The sequence below is a fragment of the Mixophyes fleayi genome, chromosome 10, assembly GCF_038048845.1.
Source record: "Mixophyes fleayi isolate aMixFle1 chromosome 10, aMixFle1.hap1, whole genome shotgun sequence".
In the NCBI taxonomy this organism is placed as follows: Eukaryota; Metazoa; Chordata; class Amphibia; order Anura; family Limnodynastidae; genus Mixophyes; species Mixophyes fleayi.
In genome coordinates, this window is record NC_134411.1 from 6,939,756 (window position 1) to 6,960,746 (window position 20,991).

The 20,991-nt window shown below is 41.4% G+C and overlaps 1 protein-coding gene across 2 annotated transcripts in view; it reads left to right on the forward strand.

Annotated features, from left to right (window-relative positions):
- LOC142103656 (inositol-trisphosphate 3-kinase B-like) overlaps window positions 1–20,991 on the forward strand; it is a 58,829-nt gene that overhangs the window by 10,018 nt on the left and 27,820 nt on the right. The window contains exons 1-2 of one of the 2 annotated variants that reach the window (XM_075187764.1): window positions 528–641; window positions 1,759–2,229. In XM_075187764.1, the coding sequence (XP_075043865.1) occupies window positions 1,912–2,229 (318 nt within the window). In that variant the 5' untranslated portion in view covers window positions 528–641; window positions 1,759–1,911. Of the gene's footprint in view, window positions 1–527; window positions 642–1,758; window positions 2,230–20,991 lie in introns of those variants that run through there. The other variant, XM_075187763.1, reaches the window with a different exon arrangement.

The window sequence follows — 20,991 nt, forward strand, 5'->3', positions numbered from 1 at the left end:
CTTTCTAGTTGGATAAACTATGTAATAAGTCACCCTATGTGCTAATGTAATACATTAGTATCATTCGCTTCATAGATCTAGCTCACTTTTTTTGCATTTCAGCAATATCTCACTTGCTGAATTTCAGGCACATTATTATACACATACCAACCTTTTGGTGGAAAGACCTGGCAAACTATATACCCCCCAGGTTTAGTACAGGAGTGTAAACATGAATTGTATTATAATAGTTTAGCTTACTTACAGGTTTTCAGCTGAAATTCCTTGTTCATGGCTGTACCAGACTCTGTTGACCTGTTTTTCCCCATCTACAAATTTTAAGATCCTGTGTCACCTACCCAACTTACAAGTCTTCTCTAAGTTAAGATTCTTTCGCCCTACCTGGCGTTATCATATTTGTCATCCCTGCTCACAGTCCCGGATTTGCCATGCTTGGCATGACAGCTGAGGACACACACAGCGTGCCTGTGGGAACCTTCACTTTTCCTATTCCCTCTGGCTCTGGGCCAACCCTCATTGAACAAGAGATCTGAGGGGGAGCGAGAGGCGGGGGAGAGGAGATTGAGAGGGCAGATACTGATGCTGTTCTCTAACAATTTAATATGAAGAGATATCTACCACAGAGCCTGAATGAGAGTGGTGTGAGTATGTCATGGGCCTTTAGTTACTTCATACTCAGTCTAACCCCAATCTGCGCACCCTTTTACCTTTAATGTATTTCTACTCACCACATTCTCCCTGCTCTGCAGTCAATAACCCCTCCATCTACCCCTCCTTTTTTCCATCTTCTCTCTTCCTCTTAAGAAACATCTGTGCCTCCATGCTCCTATTTCTCAGAGATCCTTTTTGTGTTCTCACTTTCAGTTATCTTTGCCTCAGTTCCCCTTCAGCTTTTTTCCTGCCTTTTTTTTCACCATAGTTTACCTCATGCACATTCTTCCAGGGTTCAACCTTTCCTGTTTCTATTTTAAACTGGCTTCGACCGAGGAGTCATCTGCTGGTTCATAGGAAGGTTGAATTTTCACATCTTTTAATTATTATCGCAAAATGATAAATGGGGGATTATATTTACTTCAGGTTGTACATTCGGCATTTTTGGTGGTTTTGTGGGAAGTCATTGAGCTGTTTGACACTTCTGCACTCATACAGCAGGAAAGGAGTGTTCTGTTCTGATTGATCATGAAAAATATCCCTGGTAGGGCTTGTTCCGACAAATATTGCCTCCATGGCTCTGCTGCAACAACTATGTGGGTGTCTAACACAATATTAATAATGAGGGGTCAATTCACAACAGCCAAAGCTTCTGTTACAGTGATGTATACTGGGAAGTGTTAGCTGCTGAGGACTAATACATGCACATGGTCATTGTGGAACATTTAAAAAAGCAGATCTAGCAGTAACTAGCCAGGCTGAGAGCCATATTTAATTGTATGGTATTTTATTGTATTGAATCTATTAGTGTTTAATGGAATATTACTGAACAGCTGAAGTTTTTGGAGAACAACGCGGCAGCTGACGGGTTTCCTACAGATAAGTGGCGATTTTTATTTAACATTGGACTAGAGGGAGTTTTTATTATTAAAAATGATGTGCTAATAACATAGAAAGAAAAGTTGACTTGGTGCATCTTTGTGCTTGTTCTATTCTGCCCATTTCTGCCACTTGACTCTTTATAAACATGTCCATGATGAAATGCATAACCCGTAAGATATATACAGACAACTTGTTCATTTTGTGTTGATTGAACTCTCTTCACAGATGTCACATGGACAGGGAGACTGAGCCTGAGAGAGACATTTCGGGGAATGCCTGTGGAAGAACAAACAGCCAGTCGTGGCTGATCAGTCAAGTGCCAATAGAGAGATAAAACCATCAAAGAGCAAGTGACGTTTTCAGTTTACAGCGGCAGAGATGGAGCAGCAAAAGCACAAACCTTTGGAGAAGGACATGCAGAAATTAGCTTTATTGCCTCACAAGACGGAAAAGGACAAACAAACCCTCCATGGTGACTTCAAAAGTCAACAAAAATGCCCGGACATGGAGAACAAGGAGTCCACAGGGTTAGAGCTGCTACCAGAGGAAGAAGGGCAGAAGAAGTCAGCAAGGCAATCAGACAGATCTGTCTCCAGCACTTCCACCTGTTCATCAGTAGCCTACTCGTCACAAGAGAGTGACCAGGTCTTCAGTGATGAAGAGGAAGTCCATTCAAAGCGTAAAACCTTGCGGAAGGTGAGGGCACGTGCTGAATAATTGTTGTAGCTCATGTCAAATTCTTTGTATCAAGTTGCAGCATGGAGAGATATCTCCAGTAGTTAAAGGGTTGAGAAATACGTAGCGCATGCAGAGAGGCCTCGGTTATCTGTGGGCGAAGATGCAAATTATACCTACTGAGTTGACGAGAGGAATAAAAGTAGAGAAGATAAAGAGGAGTGGGGGAAGACGTCGCTGTGTAGGGCACAATTATGGTTGGGCATGTACACGCAGGCAGTATGTTGACAATTTGCTTGAAATAATGAAGGTTAAAGTTACTGAGATTCTCACTGGGTAGTGGGAGGAACGGTCTAGCAGTACATAGTGAGGATGGAAGGAATAATCACTGTGATTAGTATGATACATGGAGTAGGATGATACAGATTTATTAAGTCCTGATGTATATAGAACACTGCAGTGGAGGAGATACATGTGCAAAAATCATATTATTATTCAGTCTGCTTACTCTGCAAGTCATTTACATCAGCCCTGCAACACCAAATGGTATTTCACTGTGCACGTGTGATTTTTCCACACCTGCTCTAAAGAGCAGAGCAGGAACCTGGGGAGTGTGGACCGGCATTGCATGGGCCTTCATACAGACGGGGCCCAGAGATGCCGTGTTCCATCCTTTGCATGTTTGTTTCATCTCAGAGCTGGTGTTTGGAGTCCAACAATGCCTTGCTGTTTTTCAGGGTTAGATGGATAACCATACGTCTATTCATATACTGTATCAGATAATGCAGCACATTTGCACAGTACATAGGTGTAACACAGTACATAGGTGTAACACAGAACATAGGTACAAATTGCACAGTACATAGGTGTAACAAAAAAACCTGAAAATGTTAACACAGTTGTACACATGTCCTGTAAAAGAAATACTATGTTGCAAGTTAGCTTAACTAAATTCCACCATTGGGCCACATACCCACCATCATTTTTACTACCATTGTAGGTCTCCTGATACGTTAACATGGGGTAAATGCAAAAAAATGAACAGGTAGTATTCTAAAAAAAACACTACCGTAATGCTATGCAAGAAAAGGTTTCTATTGTACGACCTGTTTACACCAAAAACACATTTACAAAACGCCAATGAGTGTACACCCTTATAAGTTGTTATTTCGTGTCTTTGCTAGGATCAGCTTATTCAGCATTTTTTTTCTTAAGTACCAAAAATGCTTCTTTCGTGAGTGAGTGTTATGCTTTCTGATCCTCATGTAGCTCAATGGAGCTGGCACAATTTACACATTTAAAGCATCATTTTTGCAGTAAAAAAGAAAACTATTCAGCTCCTCAAACCCCATTGGTCAGTTACTTTCAGTGTGGTAATTGCTTTCAATAGGAATGTGGCAGTTTTTAATTTCCTTTTACCTTTTTCTATTTTATTATAGGTTCAACTTTTTACTTTTTTTGTCATTAGTTCTTTCTTTGCAGCATCTCCCTCGCTGCTCCCCTAGCCCCCATTGTTGCAGTATTCTCCTTTCTATTACATGCAACTGTTTTTGATTGGGGCTTAAAAACGTTGTAAGAGCACTGTTAATTACTTCCTCTACTTCAGAAAAGCATGTATAAATATGACAGTGAATATTTTCTCACAGATAATGCAATCACTTCTTTAATGTTTGTTTGTTAACAAATAATCACATTATATATTGTTGGCCTTTCTATCACTGATACATTTCTAGTCCAAGAAGAGCAATAATTAATAACCGAGATACAAACATATTTCATGTGCTCCTTAAACACTTACAAGCATTTTACTAATTGCCATATTTTGCATTTGTGCTTTAAGAGTGGGAGCAAATAACTATTTTCAACTTTCAATCTATCTTTTGTGTTTATGCCAGTTTTTTTGTTTTGTTTAGTGTCCATATATAGCACTACCTACCTGTTTTTTCTTTTTTTTTAGAAGAGGCTGTATTGCGGTTGCCATTACCATAAAGTGTTATTTGTTTCTTGAATGACAGAAGGCAATAATTATGGGTCATGCATCTGTATATGCTATTATTACTTTGGTAAACGTGACATTGTTATATGTATAAACTTCCTTAAATAACACTTGGGGGGTATATTTACTAAACTGCGGGTTTGCCTATGGCAACCAATCAGATTCTAGCTGTCATTTTGTAGAATGTACTAAATAAATGACAGCTAGAATCTGATTGGTCGCCATAGGCAACATCTCCACTTTTTCAAACCCGCAGTTTAGTAAATCTAGCCCTTAGTAATGTTATCACTTGTATTTGGTGGATTAACCTGGCTAAGACACCTATACGGGGACTCTCCCTTGTGACTTGTAATATACTTAGAATTCCATGCACATTGTGCCATATCATGATTATATTGCTATTAATATATGTATAAACTCATGTAAATATTTTCTGTATAAGAGTTCTGATGTCCTTGTTTATAATAAGTAAGTCTTGATTACATCACCTCTGTTTTATTACAACAATGTGTCTATTATAATGCATGAGCCAACTCTATTATAAATTATTATGGATATTAGAAGTGACCTCAGATTTCTGTGAACTGTATAAAAGGACTGTGCCGACAGCTACAGCTTTTATATAGTCACAGAAATGATCAGTGACTTCTAATATCCATATATTTTACAGTAGGGAGTGCATTATCATCATCATTTATTTATATAGCGCCACTTATTCTGCAGCGCTGTACAGAGAACTCACTCACATCAGTCCCTGCCCCATTGGGGCTTACAGTCTAAACTCCCTAACACACACACAACAGATTAGGATCAATTAACCAGCCAATTAACATACCAGTATGTTTTTGGAGTGTGGTAGGAAACCGGAGCACCCAGAGGAAAAACACACAAACATGGGGAGTGCATACAAACTCCTCACAGATAAATCCATGGTCGGGAATCGAACTCATGACCCCAGTGCTGTAAGGCAGAAGTGCTAACCACTTAGCCACCGTGCTGCCCACTTATCCCATATATTATTTGCCTTATAGTTTTATGGATTCTGTTTGTTTCTACCTCACAATGACAGAGCTACCGCAGTGCACATGGGACCCTTACTAGAGATTATTTTTATGTATCTTCATGTTTGGGTAACCTGTGCTGAATTTTGCTGAATTTTCAATAGGTCACTATAGGAGTGAGGCCAACATTGTTTTCTCCATTGAAGGCCCCTGAATCAAATCTGTCTTGTGCAAAGTTGTGGGAAATGATAGTGTCCTTATTCCTGCCCCGGTTTCTCACCATACCATTACAACAATGTATTCCTGTTAAATTCCTTGTCTGTGTCACCTTTTGGGGTGGCTGCGAGCCACGTTCTGTGTCAACCTATACAGTGTGGGTGGCAGCTTTCTTCCCTCCCGAGTTTCTGTCTTTTAGAATTGCTGTCCAACTTATTCTGAAATTGGCGTTTAATTTCTTTTTCCATCCCATGCAGATTAAAATGCTCCCTGTGAATTAAGTGAGCAGCTGAGGTTATACCCCTTAGGCTAGGAATATCTCGTTAGCTGAGAGCTTTACCTTTTATGGAGTTTTTAATTATATGGTATTAAGCTGATTTATTAAGATAGCTGAGAACGTTAGAAAATAATGGCCCATCTGTCACAGACAGGATTCCCTCTGGTCATACAAAGGGTGATCTGCGCCAGGTACAAGTCGGAAAACCATTAGCCATCCATATATGTCCCTGTTTTGTAACTTTTCTTGTTTCACACACACAATGAACTGTAGTGACACTCTTTTGCTTACTGGACCAATTTAGTTGCAGTCTTTCAAGACAAATTAGGTTTGTCAGGCATGATGTAGTATAGAAACTGAATGGTCACGTTTTTGTCAACACAGAAGTACAGTGTAGATCAAAGAGCTAGCATGTGACACACATGGGAAATGTGAACTGTTGCTTAAATGTAGATGCACAGAGGTCAACGTATTGGAAAAGCAGGAAACACATTTGCAGCTAGTGGAGGTGTATGTTGAAGACCATTTGAGGATAGTCTGTTAAATTCTATTATTTAGTAAGGACAGATTCCAAGCTACAGTACATAGAGATGGCACTACACTTTAAATAGATTCCGAATTGTTCATACAACCTGTGTACTTGTACATGCCAATGCATTATCAGCAGTGGGCATTACTTTAAATCCACTGATGTTACTATATTAATGAGGATTTTCATAATCCAGAAATTGTCATTTACAATGATGCCAAAATGCAACCCACAGCACAAATGCCATTTTATGAAATCATGTGCCTAATATTGTGCAAATGTACATATCTTCTGTACATACAAGCATATGGTTTAGATCTGTTGTTCCCAAACTGGGTGCCTCGGCACCCTGGGGTGCCGTAGTGATCTCACAGGGGTGGCGTGGTCAAATAACCTCATGTGTGCATAATTAAATGCCCTGAGCATCCTCTCTGAGCGCTTAGTATATGACATTTAGTGGGAGATGAAGTGAGAATAGGCATTAATGCTAAAATATTATACACTGGAGCCTTCTACATATGGGCAGCATGATGGCTTATTGGTTAGCACTTCTGCCTCACGGCACTGGAGTCATGAGCTTGATTCCCGACCATGGCCTTATCTGTATGGAGTTTGTGTGAGTTTCCTCCGGGTGCTCTGGTTTCCTCTCACAATCCAAAAACATAGTAATAGGTTAATTGGCTGCTATCAAATTGACCCTAGTCTGTGTGTGTGTGTGTTAGTGAATTTAGACTGCATGCTCTATTGTGGCAGGGACTGATGTGAGCGAGTTATCTGTACATCGCTGCGGAATTAGTAGCACTTTACAATTGGGAACAAACATTAATAAAACAATACTGGGTAATACATACAGACAGAGAGGTAAGAGGGCCCTGCTCACAAGCTACATCATTGGCTTAAGCAGTAGAGAGAAAAAGCTCTGTCCAGCAAGTAATTTACATTCTGGGCATTTTTTGCAGGAGTTTCCTGGCCACCTGGAGAGTGCCTGGTAAAAAAAAAAATAAAAAAAATTGGCATGTGTCCTTGTTTTTGCTCTAAACCCTGATTACAGCCTCCTGCGAGGCTTCATATAAGGGAGGTTGCTCAGTTTGTTTAGTTGTTTTCTTTATGCATGTACCGAACAAGTTATTGTTTATTTTGCTTTTAGCATATGTCACATCTATTAAATAACTGGTTGCAAGCAAGTTTTTAAAAATCGAATGCTACTATTACATCTAGAGGTCAAGTCATATCAGAGTGTGATGTGTTTTATATCAGGGATTTTCATCTTTGTTGACTGATAATTCGAACCACGTGTCCATAACGAGGGTTTCTGTTAAAAATGTATTTCTGAATGTCTTTCCAAACAGTGAATCTCTATGACTGGATTTGCACCAGTCCTCTGGGAATTCTGCTTTCTGCAACTTTTCCATGATTAACTCATGTTATTGGAAGAGAACATGGTCTGTAGTCTCTTTGGGCAGTGGGTAGGAATGTTTGATACGTTGTGATTTCATTCAAAATAACTGTAGTTGCTAAAGTCGGGAACGCCCGCAGATGGGATAAGCTGATTTATATGATGTCCAGGGTGATATTAATTGACATTGGTTGCAAAACTGTATGGCCAATAATATCACAGCCAACAGCATTTTCCTGTAGCCTAAAATAAAAAGCCAACTTATATACAGAAGTCGGTAACTATCACATTACTCTAATTACACTAAGAACTGTGTGTGATATTTTTGAATGTGTTTAGTTTATCTTTTCTGGTTTCTGCTGATGAACATACTGCATTGAAAGAGTTGGCAGTCAACTATTAATCCAATACAGCCTTGTATGTTTTTTTTTATCCATTTGTAAAACTATGATGTCACTGAAGCCAGTGGAAAATGAATGACACACAATCACGTGGAATAGACATGTGTAGAAAGGAAATATGCTACTTGCTGTGTTTTTTTCTCCATGGTCTGATAGTTTATGCTACTTTTTTTTATTTTTTTGCAAAGGAAGTAATAGTTTCCAACAATATCACTGTTAGGACACAGCATGAAATAAACAACTATACTTGATATAGAGAAGTGGTTCCCGTTCTTTGTAGTGTTGCGATACTTTTCCCCACACAAAAATCACACTATTCATTTTTTCATATAATACCAATATTAAATTGTTGTAAATAAGAATAATGAAAATACATCTGTACGTTTGAAAACGAAAGTGAATTACATCTTATTAAAGCCACTTACAATTAAAATATGATCTACATATATAATCTCCTTTTCTGACATATTTTATTCCTTTTAGCCCTAAATTCTTGTGACACATAAATGTGTCCTGTCAAACTGCTTGGGAATCATCATCATCATTAGCTATTTATATAGAGCCTCTAATTCCGCAGCGCTGTACAGAGAACTCACTCACATCAGTTCCTGCCCCATTGGAGCTTACAGTCTAAATTCCCTAACACACACACACACACACACACACACACTAGGGTCAATATGGTAGCAGCGAATTAACCTACTGGTATGTTTTTGGAGTGTGGGAGGAAACCCACACAAACACAGGGAGAACATACAAACTCCACACAGATAAGGCCATGGTCGGGAATTGAACTCATTATCTCAGTGCTGTAAGGCAGAAGTGTTAACCATTAAGCCACCATGAATCACTGATATAGCTGTGATCAACTAATATAAGTTCTGATGAATGATTCCAGAGGATATCAGCTCAGTGCACCCATCTCATTTTAGGTGAAATTGAGCGTACCTCCTAATATTTTAACTGTGGTCCTCAGGACAGTGTGTGTGTACCAAAAAGGGGCTTCACTGTACATGTGCTGGACCAGCGTATGCTCAGAAGAAGCTTCTGCTCTGTTCTCCCAAATTTGCTTCTGCAATGCCATGTTCCACCCTGCTGGGCATGTCCCTATATACATAGCATATGTCACCTTTTCAGCTATCTCCAGTCCATCTGTGTCATGCCCACCGCCTGCTTTGTCACCTCTGACTGCCAAAAAGACTGGTTATTAAGTTGAACAAACCTCTGAAACCCTTATATAAAAAAGGTAGTACTCTAAAATATTTCTCATTACTATGTCTGTCTGACTTGACTTTGCAGATATGTTTAAATGTGCACTGTGAATTCAGATACAGTAAATCACCCGGGTGAAATTGTAAAAAAAATGATATTGCAAAATAGTTCAGATAGATTTTTACTATGGTAAAAAAAAAAATGGTTTAACAAACAAAAACACCACTGATTCTCAACTTACCGTGCTGCAGATCCTCACATTAGGAGACTTGTGTACACTAAAGGTGTCCCCTCCAGCGTGCCTACAGGGCAGCTGGAGAGTCTGTGTAGGAATCAGCATGGGAATCTGATTCATTACTTGCTGAAGAGACAAGTGAATTATGCTTGATGTATATAGTTCTACAGACTTATCTGCTTGATACAAGCACACATACTGCTTTTTGCAGTAAGATCATGCCAAGCATAAAATTAACTAATAGTATATACCAGTGGTTCCCAAACTGTGTGCCGCAGCCAGGGCCGATGGTAAGCAAGGCAGGGGACTACTTGGTTATTATTTTGGCTCAGGGGTGCCTGGAAAAAAATTATGGACCCTAAGGGTGTTTTGAACTGAGAAAGTTTGGGATCCACTGGTCTATACTGTTCTGTCGAACATCTAAACTTTGTTTTTCTCTTTCTCCCTTATTAAGGGAACATGATTTTCCCATGCATAGAGAACTTTTGCATTTACGCAGGTCGCTAGGCAATTGTTAATCAAATTTATGGCATTTTGGCAGCCGTGGAGAGACGTGTGCCAGTATTTAGGATGCAGAACTGTTGTTCAAAGTACAAGAAATCCCCATTCTTGGTCAGGGATTCTCACTTGGCATATTGTGACGTTAACAGCTATACACAGTCAGGCACAAATATAGAAAACACAACAATAATACGGAACATTAGAGAATAAAACAATGGGAACATTACCCTAGCACATTGAACATAGTATGCAAATTTTTGCACTAAACGAGAGTAAGAAACACTTTGCGTTACCTGGTCGAAAGTCCAGGAAGACATGCTAGAGATCCTGAATATCATGCCAAGGGTTCAACAGGACACCTGTGGTTTCCTTATTGTACATTAGGGTGCTCACCAGTAGAGTGAAATGATGATGAGGGTGCTACTTATTGGATCCTCTCATTTAGGTGAATAGGGTTGGAGGGGCGACACGTTTTTGAGGGACAAAGTTTGGGAGAAATTCACTAACAGCCTACACTTATATTGGACTTGTCACCTGACTGTTGTTTTGGATTAAACTGAGAATGTAGCCTATTAAACCACTGTGAACCAGTGCCTCATTGATATTAGTTAGGACGTTTGAGTATGGAGTCCCTCAGTTATGACACTGTTTCCCTGTGAATTGATAGGTTAAGCAACATTCATCAGAATGTAGCCTATCAACAATCTGATGCACCACTATTCACATATAATAGCCTTTTTTCAAACTAAAGTATATTTTACAGCACAACTCAGAACTTTGCGATGTGGAGATACATCAGCTTTGCTCTAAACACGTTTTATTGTATATGAATTTCGATCTGACAGATCGATGAGGATCGTTTGGCTGGAAGTACCATTTGTCATGGTAGCACATGATACAGCCATTTCTAAATCAGTTCAATAATGAGGCTCTTCCTCATTAGACGGCTAACAGTTCCTTTACTTTAAATGTAAAGTCAGACACATTATAGACTGCTAGTTCCCTCTTTTAACCCCCCCCCCCCCCTATTTTCTCTTACTGCTTCCAACTTTTATTTGTTCTCCTCCTTTGTACTTTTGGCCCTGTTGCACATTCCCTGATTGCATTCACTTTGCTTTATCCCCAATGTTGTATTCCTTCCCCTTTATTATATCTCATTTCCTCAGAATATTGCTCTAACCTCCCCCCCTGCTACCCCCACACCTGTCAGTTGTCTCCCCCTCCCCTCTCCTTTCCCCCAGTCTCTGCTGTGCAGAAGGATTTCCCTCCTGCCGGTGACGTCGTTGGTTTGTGGTTTGCAAACAAGAGAAACAGTTCTAAGAATTTGGCCGTGACTAGGCGATTACCCAGAGGTGGGGGCTGCCTGAGGGAGGGAGGGGGGAGCGCGGCCATAGGGGGAACTTGCAGAGATGGTGAGGAGAGAAATAAAATGTGCTGTGTGAATTATTTATTCAGATCAGTGGTCACAGCCATTGAAACCACATATAACCCTGTGGATTATTGTACACTTTTTATTTGCAAGAGTTTTTATCCTTTAAATCAGATGTCTTGTCACAAATCTAACCAGCTACCGTGACACCAGAATGTCTTGACACACTACTCTGTAATCACTGATTATCGTGCAATCAGTATTGTGTTGTAAGAGTATTGCATATACTAATATATATTCGTGTATATATATATATATATATATATATATATATATATATATTGCATATACGGATATATAGTTGATCTGACAGTCCAGGACAGTTCTGCATTATGGATTTATTAAAGTGAGGTTCTCATGACCTTAGAAATTGTTTGCTGCATGGAAATAGGCAGGATTGATAACAACCTTCTCCCTCCCCCTCCCTAGTGTGTATTTGTGAGAGTATATTTTAAGACTGGTTAGACAGCTTATTTAACCGCTGTGGAATCCCACAATGTTTTGCAGTATTTCCTTCAGAGTAACACAATTTGACTTCTCATATACTGTATAATTCAAGGCAAGGTTCACATCCTGTAACACCACATAGTATTGGTGTCTTTAGAATGAGCATCGGTAGGTAACCTCTGGTCCTACTCTCTCAGCACAGGCTGCAGGGTATGCTGGGGCCTGTAGTTCCACAACAGCTGATCAGTCACAGATTGTCTGAGCCTTATCTAGAGCTCATTTGGTGTTAATTGAGCACCATTGTATTCCCGAAGAATCTATTTCTTTCCAGTCCATCAGGGTTTCTACTGTGTATCAGTATGTAATTACATCATATATATTCTATATGTCTTTGTACTGCAGAAACTCTTTTACAGAGAACACCTTTTGTCTTTGTATTAGTGCCAATCTTCTATTAAATGCCATTTATAAAAAATGTCATTGCAAGTACATAAAAAGATCATAATAAAGTTATGTGTCTGGAGGTTTGTGTATAAGCAAAGGCCTTTATTAGAACTATTTGCTGAGCAGAGTTTATTAACCCTCTCTTGAAATACCCCAAATACAATGGGAATTAATTCTAATGTAGTAATAACCTGACGGGCTATTTCACTGGAAAATATAATGTACCGGGGAGAAACTTGAGATGGTTGAGGAACATCAGATTTAATTCACTTAACCTGTAAACTATCTGCAGAGTAGAATTCCACAGTGAACACACATTTCTGCAGTGCAAAACCCTGTCCTCATTGTGCAAGTCTGCAGATGATCTCCTCTATGTATACATGAAATGGTTAAAGTACGAAGCTGCACAACAAGGGAACTCCCTGCGTATCCGGGGAAGTCTCTGCCCTCCCTCCCTGTGTCTTGTATCAGACTGCTCAGACATCATTGCAAAAAAAAAAAAAAGGCCCTTGCAGAATACTTGAATGCAACAAACACATCCTGCAGAGTCATATTTATCTGGTAATAGTTATTGTTGTGTGCATGCCTATATTAGATCATTGTTTGTAACTAAAAATAATTGCCCCTATAATCAAAACCTGTATATCCTCCAAAACTCCTGCTCTCCTTCTCTAATCTGCTGGGGAGGGTGCAACCACCACAGATGTCCTAAAGTATTAAACCACTCTGATTAGTGACTTAATAGTATAACTTAAGAACACCGCACTGCGGGTTCTCTGACCTGTTTGATAGTGCACATCTGTGATGTTTGTCTGTGCATGTATGATCCCATGTAACCAAGTGTGTGTCTGAAGCTGAAGGAGAAGTCACGGCTGTACAAACACACCCAAGGAGACAGGCAGCACGGAAACTATTCTAATTATGTAAACACGTGGAGAGGAGGGAGATCCCTGCCTGGGAGAGAGGAGAGGGAGAGAGAACTTAGGCTCACAGTTTGTGTTTTTGTTCTTCTTTAGTCTAGAAAGTACATAATGCACTTGTCCTGTAACCCTGTCCGTTTGAATTCTATAAACAGGTCACTCACAGCGTTTCTTAAACCCAGCCCTCAGGACCCCTAACAGTACATGTTTTCCAGGTGACAAGGGAAACAATTAGACCACATGTGGATCTGTTACAATGTGTCAGTCAGTGATGAATGCACCTGTGCTAAAGCCAGAAGATATAGAAAATATGTACCGTTAGGTTAGGTACCTAAGGACCAGGATTAAGAAACACTGGTCTAAAGTACTGCGGCAGGGGAGAGGGGGTGTGGTGGGTTAGCGATGGTGGTGAGGCTGGTTAGCGATGGGGGTGAGGCTAGACAGCAATTAGCTATTAAGTCGGTTATTTATATTGCTATTCGCCCAATTTTCCAGCATCTACTCCTTTAGCACCCATGGGTGGGCCGTTTAATGATGCAATGTGGCTGTTTAACATAAGAAAACATATCTTACAGATGACTTAAGGTGTCTTTAAACGAAAGCATTTGTGATGTACTTACCTATTATTATTATCGGTTATTTATGAGGCACCACAAAGGGTCCGCAGCGTCATACATAGAGCAAGGGACAACAGTACAGGGTAATAGTATAAAGCAGGGTTTCCCAAACCCAGTCCTCAGGGCTCCCCAACAGTGCAGGTTTTCCATATCTCCTTGCTGGAGCACAGGTGTATTCATTACTGACTGACACATTGTAACAGATCCACAGATGGTCCTAATTATGTCACATGTGATCCAGAAAACCTGCACTGTTGGGGAGCCCTGAGGACTGGGTTTGGGAAACCCTGGTATAAAGCATACAGGCAGTGCAATAAGTACAAAAGTTACAAACTCAGCAGAGAGCAGGTACACAGGAAAGGAGGTAAAAGTGCCTATCAGTGCACCGGTAGAGAAGAGAGGGAGGTGGGGAGTGAAGATAGGTGGCTGAACCTGTGCCCACTAGTGTTGTCGCCACTAACAGGATCAGGCCATAGATAGAGATGTTAAGGCAACGGAAAAGAGGAGAGTGAGCGGCAGAGGTAGAGTGAAGAGAAGGAGAAAAGTGTGTGGGGGGAGCAGGGGGCAAAGGTAAACTGGAGGAAGAGGACAGAGGATAGTGGGCCCTGCTTAAGAGGGCTTACAATCAAAGGGATTTTTGTTGACAATACAATAATTACCCCTACCTCTCACCTTGTTACTAGGTGCCATCCTTCACTCTGTACTGTCCTTTGTTCTCCAAAACCATTCTGTATCCAAGTCCTGCGATATACATGTAAGAAACATTTCCAGAATACGTACATATATAACACAAAATACTGCAAAAACTTTATTTACACACTCGTAATGCCCTCTTCCCTTCCCATCTTACTAGTCTGCCCCAAACCAGACTTTCACCCCTATAATCTATTTTAAAGGCAGAGGCTAGACTAATTTTCTTCACAACATCATCATCAACATTTATTTATACAGCGCCACTAATTCTGCAGCGCTGTACAGAGAACTCACATCAGTACCTTCCCCATTGTGGGTAACAGTATAAATACTGTAATACAGTGTAAACAGACAGAGACAAGGGTCAATTTTGTTAGCAGCCAATTAACCTACCAGTATGTTTTTGGAGTGTGGGAGGAAACCGGAGCACCCGGAGGAAACCCACGCAAACATGGGGAGAACATACAAACTCCTCACAGAAAAGGCCATGGCCTGGAATTGAACTCATGACCCCAGTGCTGTAAGGCAGAAGTGCTAACCACCTGTGGCCCCAAATCTTTCCTGCTGTATTTTCATATTTGTTTGTTATAGCTTGTAACACTTCTTTCAAATACCTGCTGATATGTTCTTACAGATAGGTGTCTCTTTGATGAAATGTATTATTTTAACTTATTACGGAAAATAAAGGTAGTGTTCGGCCCTTTTGAAGGTTAGAGTGGCACATCACGTGTATCAGATAAAGGTTACCTATCATTGCCCTAGCCGTGCATGCTACCCCCATTTTCTCTAGATTTCCCAGTAGGAAAGAACAACTCTATGAAGAGTTATGTGTACAGCATATTGTTCTCAAAGGTTTGTAATGGCTATTGTAATATTATAAGCACATAAGGCCATTTGAACTTCAGTTACTCTCACTGGTTTCTGAGATAACACACTTAATTTCCTGTGTCTTTTCGAAGCTTCCTCCCTCCCTTTACTTTCCATCGCCTTCCACCTCCTTCTCACAAGCTAGTGTAGGTCACGGCTGTCCAACTTGTGGTCTGTGTTCCGCATTCAGCCTGCAGGCCACCTTCGGCAGCATATGGTATGTTTCAGCAACAAGCCTCTCATCAGATTGTTATGAAACTATGTGTTCTCACTAACTGCCTTGGCTTCCCTTTTGTGATAGCGACCCATGATTTGATTGAAACTATTGTTGCTGTAATAACAAGCTATTCTAACAAGCTTCAGTGAGAAACCACTGCTGCATCCCTACAAAATAAATCATGGCTGTTTCATTGGTTGAGACCACCAGTTAGTTAATTGAACTGAAGGCACTGTATGAATTTGTGGGGCTTCCCTTCTACATTACCTGGACATAAAAACTCTCCTGCACTCAAGGAGGGCGTAGTTACTGAACAGAAGTTATACCTTCCAAGTAGTCTGTAGACACCATTGAGAATGGAACATAGGGTAGGATGAAATAGTTTTTCTAAACAGGGAATGGAGAGTGTTATGCTAACATTGGTTGGAATGACTTGAACCACCAGTGAACATAGCTGAGTGGTATCTATTGACCATCACTGAAAAGAAGAAAATAAAAATAGGCTTGTAAAGGTTTAATTTGTTTTATTAAGAGGGCATTTAGTACATAGTAGTGGGTAGTTGCAGATATACTTCTTTTACGTTCCTGAAATGTTGTGTACAGTGTACACGGCCCCTGCTCACTGGTCTTTGCAGTGCACAGTGGTTCTGTCTCTCAGGATGGTAAGAAAGTCTTCAGAATCTGAACTGTCCTATCTAAATTGAAACAGATGTATGACACAGTACCACTATTTTGTCTTTGTATGCTGTGGTCAAATGCAAAGCATCAGTCTAAGGGGTCTATTTAGCAATATTGAGCGATATGAAATATTTTCTATCGCAGCAATAGAAAATCCTCTTTCCCCCATTTCACAGGGTCAGCTGAGCATTGTTCAACTTCCCAGAGATACTGTCCGGCAGTGGTAATAGGACTCTTACAGTTTCGCCAACCAGTCTGGGCAGGGCCCTCCTAAGAACATCTTGGGCCCCCGGACACAGCAGTGCACCGGGGCCCCTATATTCAGGTTTTTTTTTTCTTCTTTTGGCTGCCTCCGACGGGCCCCCCTGGGTTGCAGGGCCCCCGGGCACCTGCCCATTGTGCCCAATGGGAAAGACGGCCCTGAGTCTGGGGTCAGTCTGCACATGCTGGAGCCTGAAGCCAGGACTTGGAGCTCCAGATTCGTTAAAAAAAAAAAAAAAAAGGATTTGTTATGTAGGGAGAAGCCTGGAGTTTTCGCTGGATCTATCTCTTCTCTCTCTATAATAAATAGACCCCTCAGTCTCTTTGTGTGTAGTAAATGAATATGTTATCTAACATGGGAATCGAGCTATTAATGAACTTTGTGTTGATTGTATGTTATACCTATGGGTTTTGTTTGTGTGAAAGGCTGTTTTCATGTTATACATTCTGTAAACAAACTGATGCAAGAAAAACATGGTTTCAGGGCTGAATTATCTCATTTCTGTCTGTACCTGATTTGCTGAAATAATAGACAGTCATGATCAGCACATAAGTGACATACATGCTGTATAATGGCTGTACTGACTACAGTGTCTCTTGACATAAATCTGCCATTCCGCGTGTGTTTCAGTCTCGCTCCAGTCTCTCTGGAGCATGTGGCTCCCAGTACAAGATTCTCTCATGCGAAGCTCACACAAGTCAGACTGAAAGTGATGAAGGATGTGTGAAACCAGTCAGACTTGCTCTATACTATTCAATAAAGCCGGCTTGATGTGGTTACTGCCTTTTATGGTATCGTGTTATAAGCTCCTTTTTACAGTTTAACTTCATAAGATCAATAACTATAGTACATTGAGCTTCCACAGCAGCCAGTTGAATGTGCCAGTGCTGATGGTGCTTGTGTGTCCTACTCCTGCTAGTGATGCATTAACCCTAGCAGTCACACTGGTGGAGTCGTTTCTAACAACAGTTCTAGCAGATATATTTTATTTGAATTATACATGGCAAAGCTAGCTGATAAAGCATGTCACCTACATCTACGGTACATAGGGAGAAATCTTCTTAGACTCAGGTTCTACCTTCAAGGAAGGGATCTTGGTAACTATATTACTGTGCTCAGCTTTGGCTGCACAATCAGGATGTTATACTGTATATATAGAACTTTGTGGCCAGGAACTGACTCAAATTATTTCCAGCCAGCAGAGCACACCGGGCTAAAGGGAGAAATGGTCCATAAACAAAAGTAGCTGACTCACTCCTAGGATGAGCAGATTCTGCATCCCAACAAAACACAGTGTCCTAAAAATGCTTTCAGTGCCTCCTATTTTTTGGCTTGCAGTACCCATTCCTATACTTCTCCACCTCTGGAAGATCGCTCTCATTCTAACAGACTCTACCTCAATCACTGGAACAGGATCAGGAATAAACAGGTGCTGGAGCTGGGTGAAACCAATACTCTGGCATCCTAATGGTGCCAGAGACTCCCTTATATTCCCCTGTGTGGTCCCTGATTGGGGAGGAGAATTGTCGGCGGTCAGCGGAAGTAGCAAGACGTCCCATTGCCTAGCAACGGGATGCGAAAGTGACCGCACATGCGTGTCGGGCCCAGAAGTAGAGGAAGCATCCCGTTGCCTAGCCTTGCTACTTCGGTCGGCGGTCAGCCTCCAGATTGTAGGGCACAGCTGGCAGCCGGGGAAATCACTGCACATGCGTGGATCGACATGCCCAATTTTGTCGCTTCCATCTCCGCAGCATTGCTCATATCAGACCATTCCTATACCATGATGCAACAAAACTCTCATCCATTCTATGATCATTTCTCAACTCTGTTACGGCATCATTCTCTTGACTGGCGTCCCCCATACCCATCTAGCTTCTCTTCAATCTTTACATAGCAGTGCTGTAAGTCTGATCTTCCTCGTTCTCAGCTCCACTTCTACAACCCCTAGTTTGCCGCTTTACACTGATTCCCTTTCCCCTACAGAATCCTCCTCAAACTTCTTACCCTCAGTCATCTTCACATTCCTCGCCCTCCCCTAAAAAGCCCTCTCCAAATCCTCTGCTCCCTATGTCTGCATCTTCACCTTCATACATACTCCCTCTCTGGTCGGCCGATGACTGCCACCTCCTCTCCCCTATGGTAACTACGACACTCCCGCATCCAAGGCTTCTCCTGTGCTGCTCCCCCCCTCTGGAAGATTGCTCTCATTCTAACAGACTCTACCCTAGCCTGCAAAGTTTCAAACACCCTCTATACACCGACCTGGTCATTAAAGACCACCATTTCTCTATTCCACTGCCCTTTTTATCTGCCTTTAAACAAACACAAAGTATACCTCACCCTCATTCATCCTCCCCTCTTTGTGTCACTCACCCATCTGATTTTTTTGTGCCCTTTGCACCGACTATCCCTTATGTGTCGCCCCGCTTAACTGTCCTTACCCCTTTCGATTGTACGCTTTCATGAGCAGGGCCCACTTCCCTCATGTCCTCCTCCTTTCATTACCTATGCGTTCTGCACAAGAGCTATGTTTTGCACCAGCTCCCTGGGCTCTCTGACTTTGGTCTCCACATCTCCTTTGTCTTCCTACATCAGTCAGTGGCTCTGATCCTGTTTTTTGCGCCCACGCGCCTGGGCACAGGTTTATCTTGCACTGATTCATTTCCTCTTCTTCTTTCTTCTAGTTACAGTGTGTTGCTATAGTCCCTTGTACCTCATTACCCTGCCCAGCTATTAGTAGCTGTGTTGTGAATTGTACTGCGATGTGCTTATTGTATTGTGCTGTAATGCAATTGTACTGTTTTGCTGCATGCTCTGTAGACCTTTTGTGGGTAATAAAAATAGTGTGTGTGAAGCTTTTTATTACATTGCTCATAGTGCATCTAGAAATACATTTCTTCACTTGAGGGCAACATGGAGAAGCAAAATGTTTCCCATTAAAAGTGCGAAGTCCCATTAAAAGTATGAGACCAAAGACCTCCCCTTTATCTCAGTTTTGTACTCTCACTACAAAAAAGCATTGGCAAACCGAGGTTTTTTTTTCTCTAGTGCCTGGAAACCCCCCTCCAAGCCTGGGGCACTGTATAATTGAGGTGGCTGGACCCTGCCCCTGGTTCACATGGCTCTGCTTGAAAAGAGAGAGATGCATGCACCTAACAGTAGTGCACGCAGCATTGCCCATGTATATTATGGGGATAGGGAGAGCAGCCAAGTACTCTCTAAAAATATAGCCACGCCCCCATGCATGCTGGTCATGCCCACTGGTGGCATGGTATGGAAACCCCTCTCTGCAAATCCTGCGTTTGCCCCTGAAAAGGTAATCTAGATTCTGCATTACTACGTAAAATGAGGTGAACCACTGTGCCTACTCTGGTTTTGCACTGCGCAGCGGATATTTTGCGATTTGCAAATTATCTCTATATGCATAGATGGAGTCGATCCGAAAGAGAATCCCTTGAAGTATGACGATGCAGCTGATTGGTGACAACATGTGGAAATTCTTCAGCAGCTATAGCCACATTTTTACAACTCTGGGAGTCCCAATGCATTTCAGTCTCAGCAGTCTTGGCCAGAGGACCGCTCCCCCCATACACAGCAATATATAAAACCATCCCTCATTTGCATATTAATATAGTCCAATCATTACTCCAAGACATTATGTAGCTCCATTTTCCACAGGTGTTGGTGATGTAGGTGCATAACTAGGCTCTATCATTCAGTCTCTAGGACCAATCTGTAACCGTGGACCCTGCTTTCTGCTTAGGGTACTTTTGGGATAGCTCAGTCTCTTCACATCCCTGGGCTCTATACGTGAAACATACAAACATGGACTTTGCACATCCAAGTTTGGATAGAGGTGGATAATAGGCCAGCATGAGGGCATTCAAATAGTTTAATAAAGCATGGATTTTATTTAGAGATATTCAAAGACCTCCTGCACAAACTTGTTGCAAAAAGAGTTACTCAAGAGCTGACAATTCATGTCTTGGGACACACTCTTGACCTATGTACTTTCCTCAATAGCTGCTCTCTCTCTTGATCTCCACACTATAATATCATATGTATGTCAATTTGGTTCTCTTCCCCCTCTGGAAATGGGTGTCACACATTTCATGTTACAAATGGGATTGGGGTCTGTACTTGCAGCCTGAGTCAATTGAGTAATTGTGGGCTTGGCTCTCTATCAGGAGCAGCATTCCTGTAAATGCACTCAATGTTTCTGTGGCTCTCACTAGTCTCCCCCTTGGAACTCTAGCGTGTATCTTGAGGACACTTTGCGTATTGTCTTTACACTCAGTATACACACCTGGGGGTAAATGTATCAATATGCGGGTTCTTCAACACCCGCGTGTTCAGCCTCTTCCGCGATTAAATTTCAAGCGGCGCTGCATTGTAAAGGGTTAACTTCCCTTTACAATGCAGCGCCGCTTGAAATTTAATCGCGG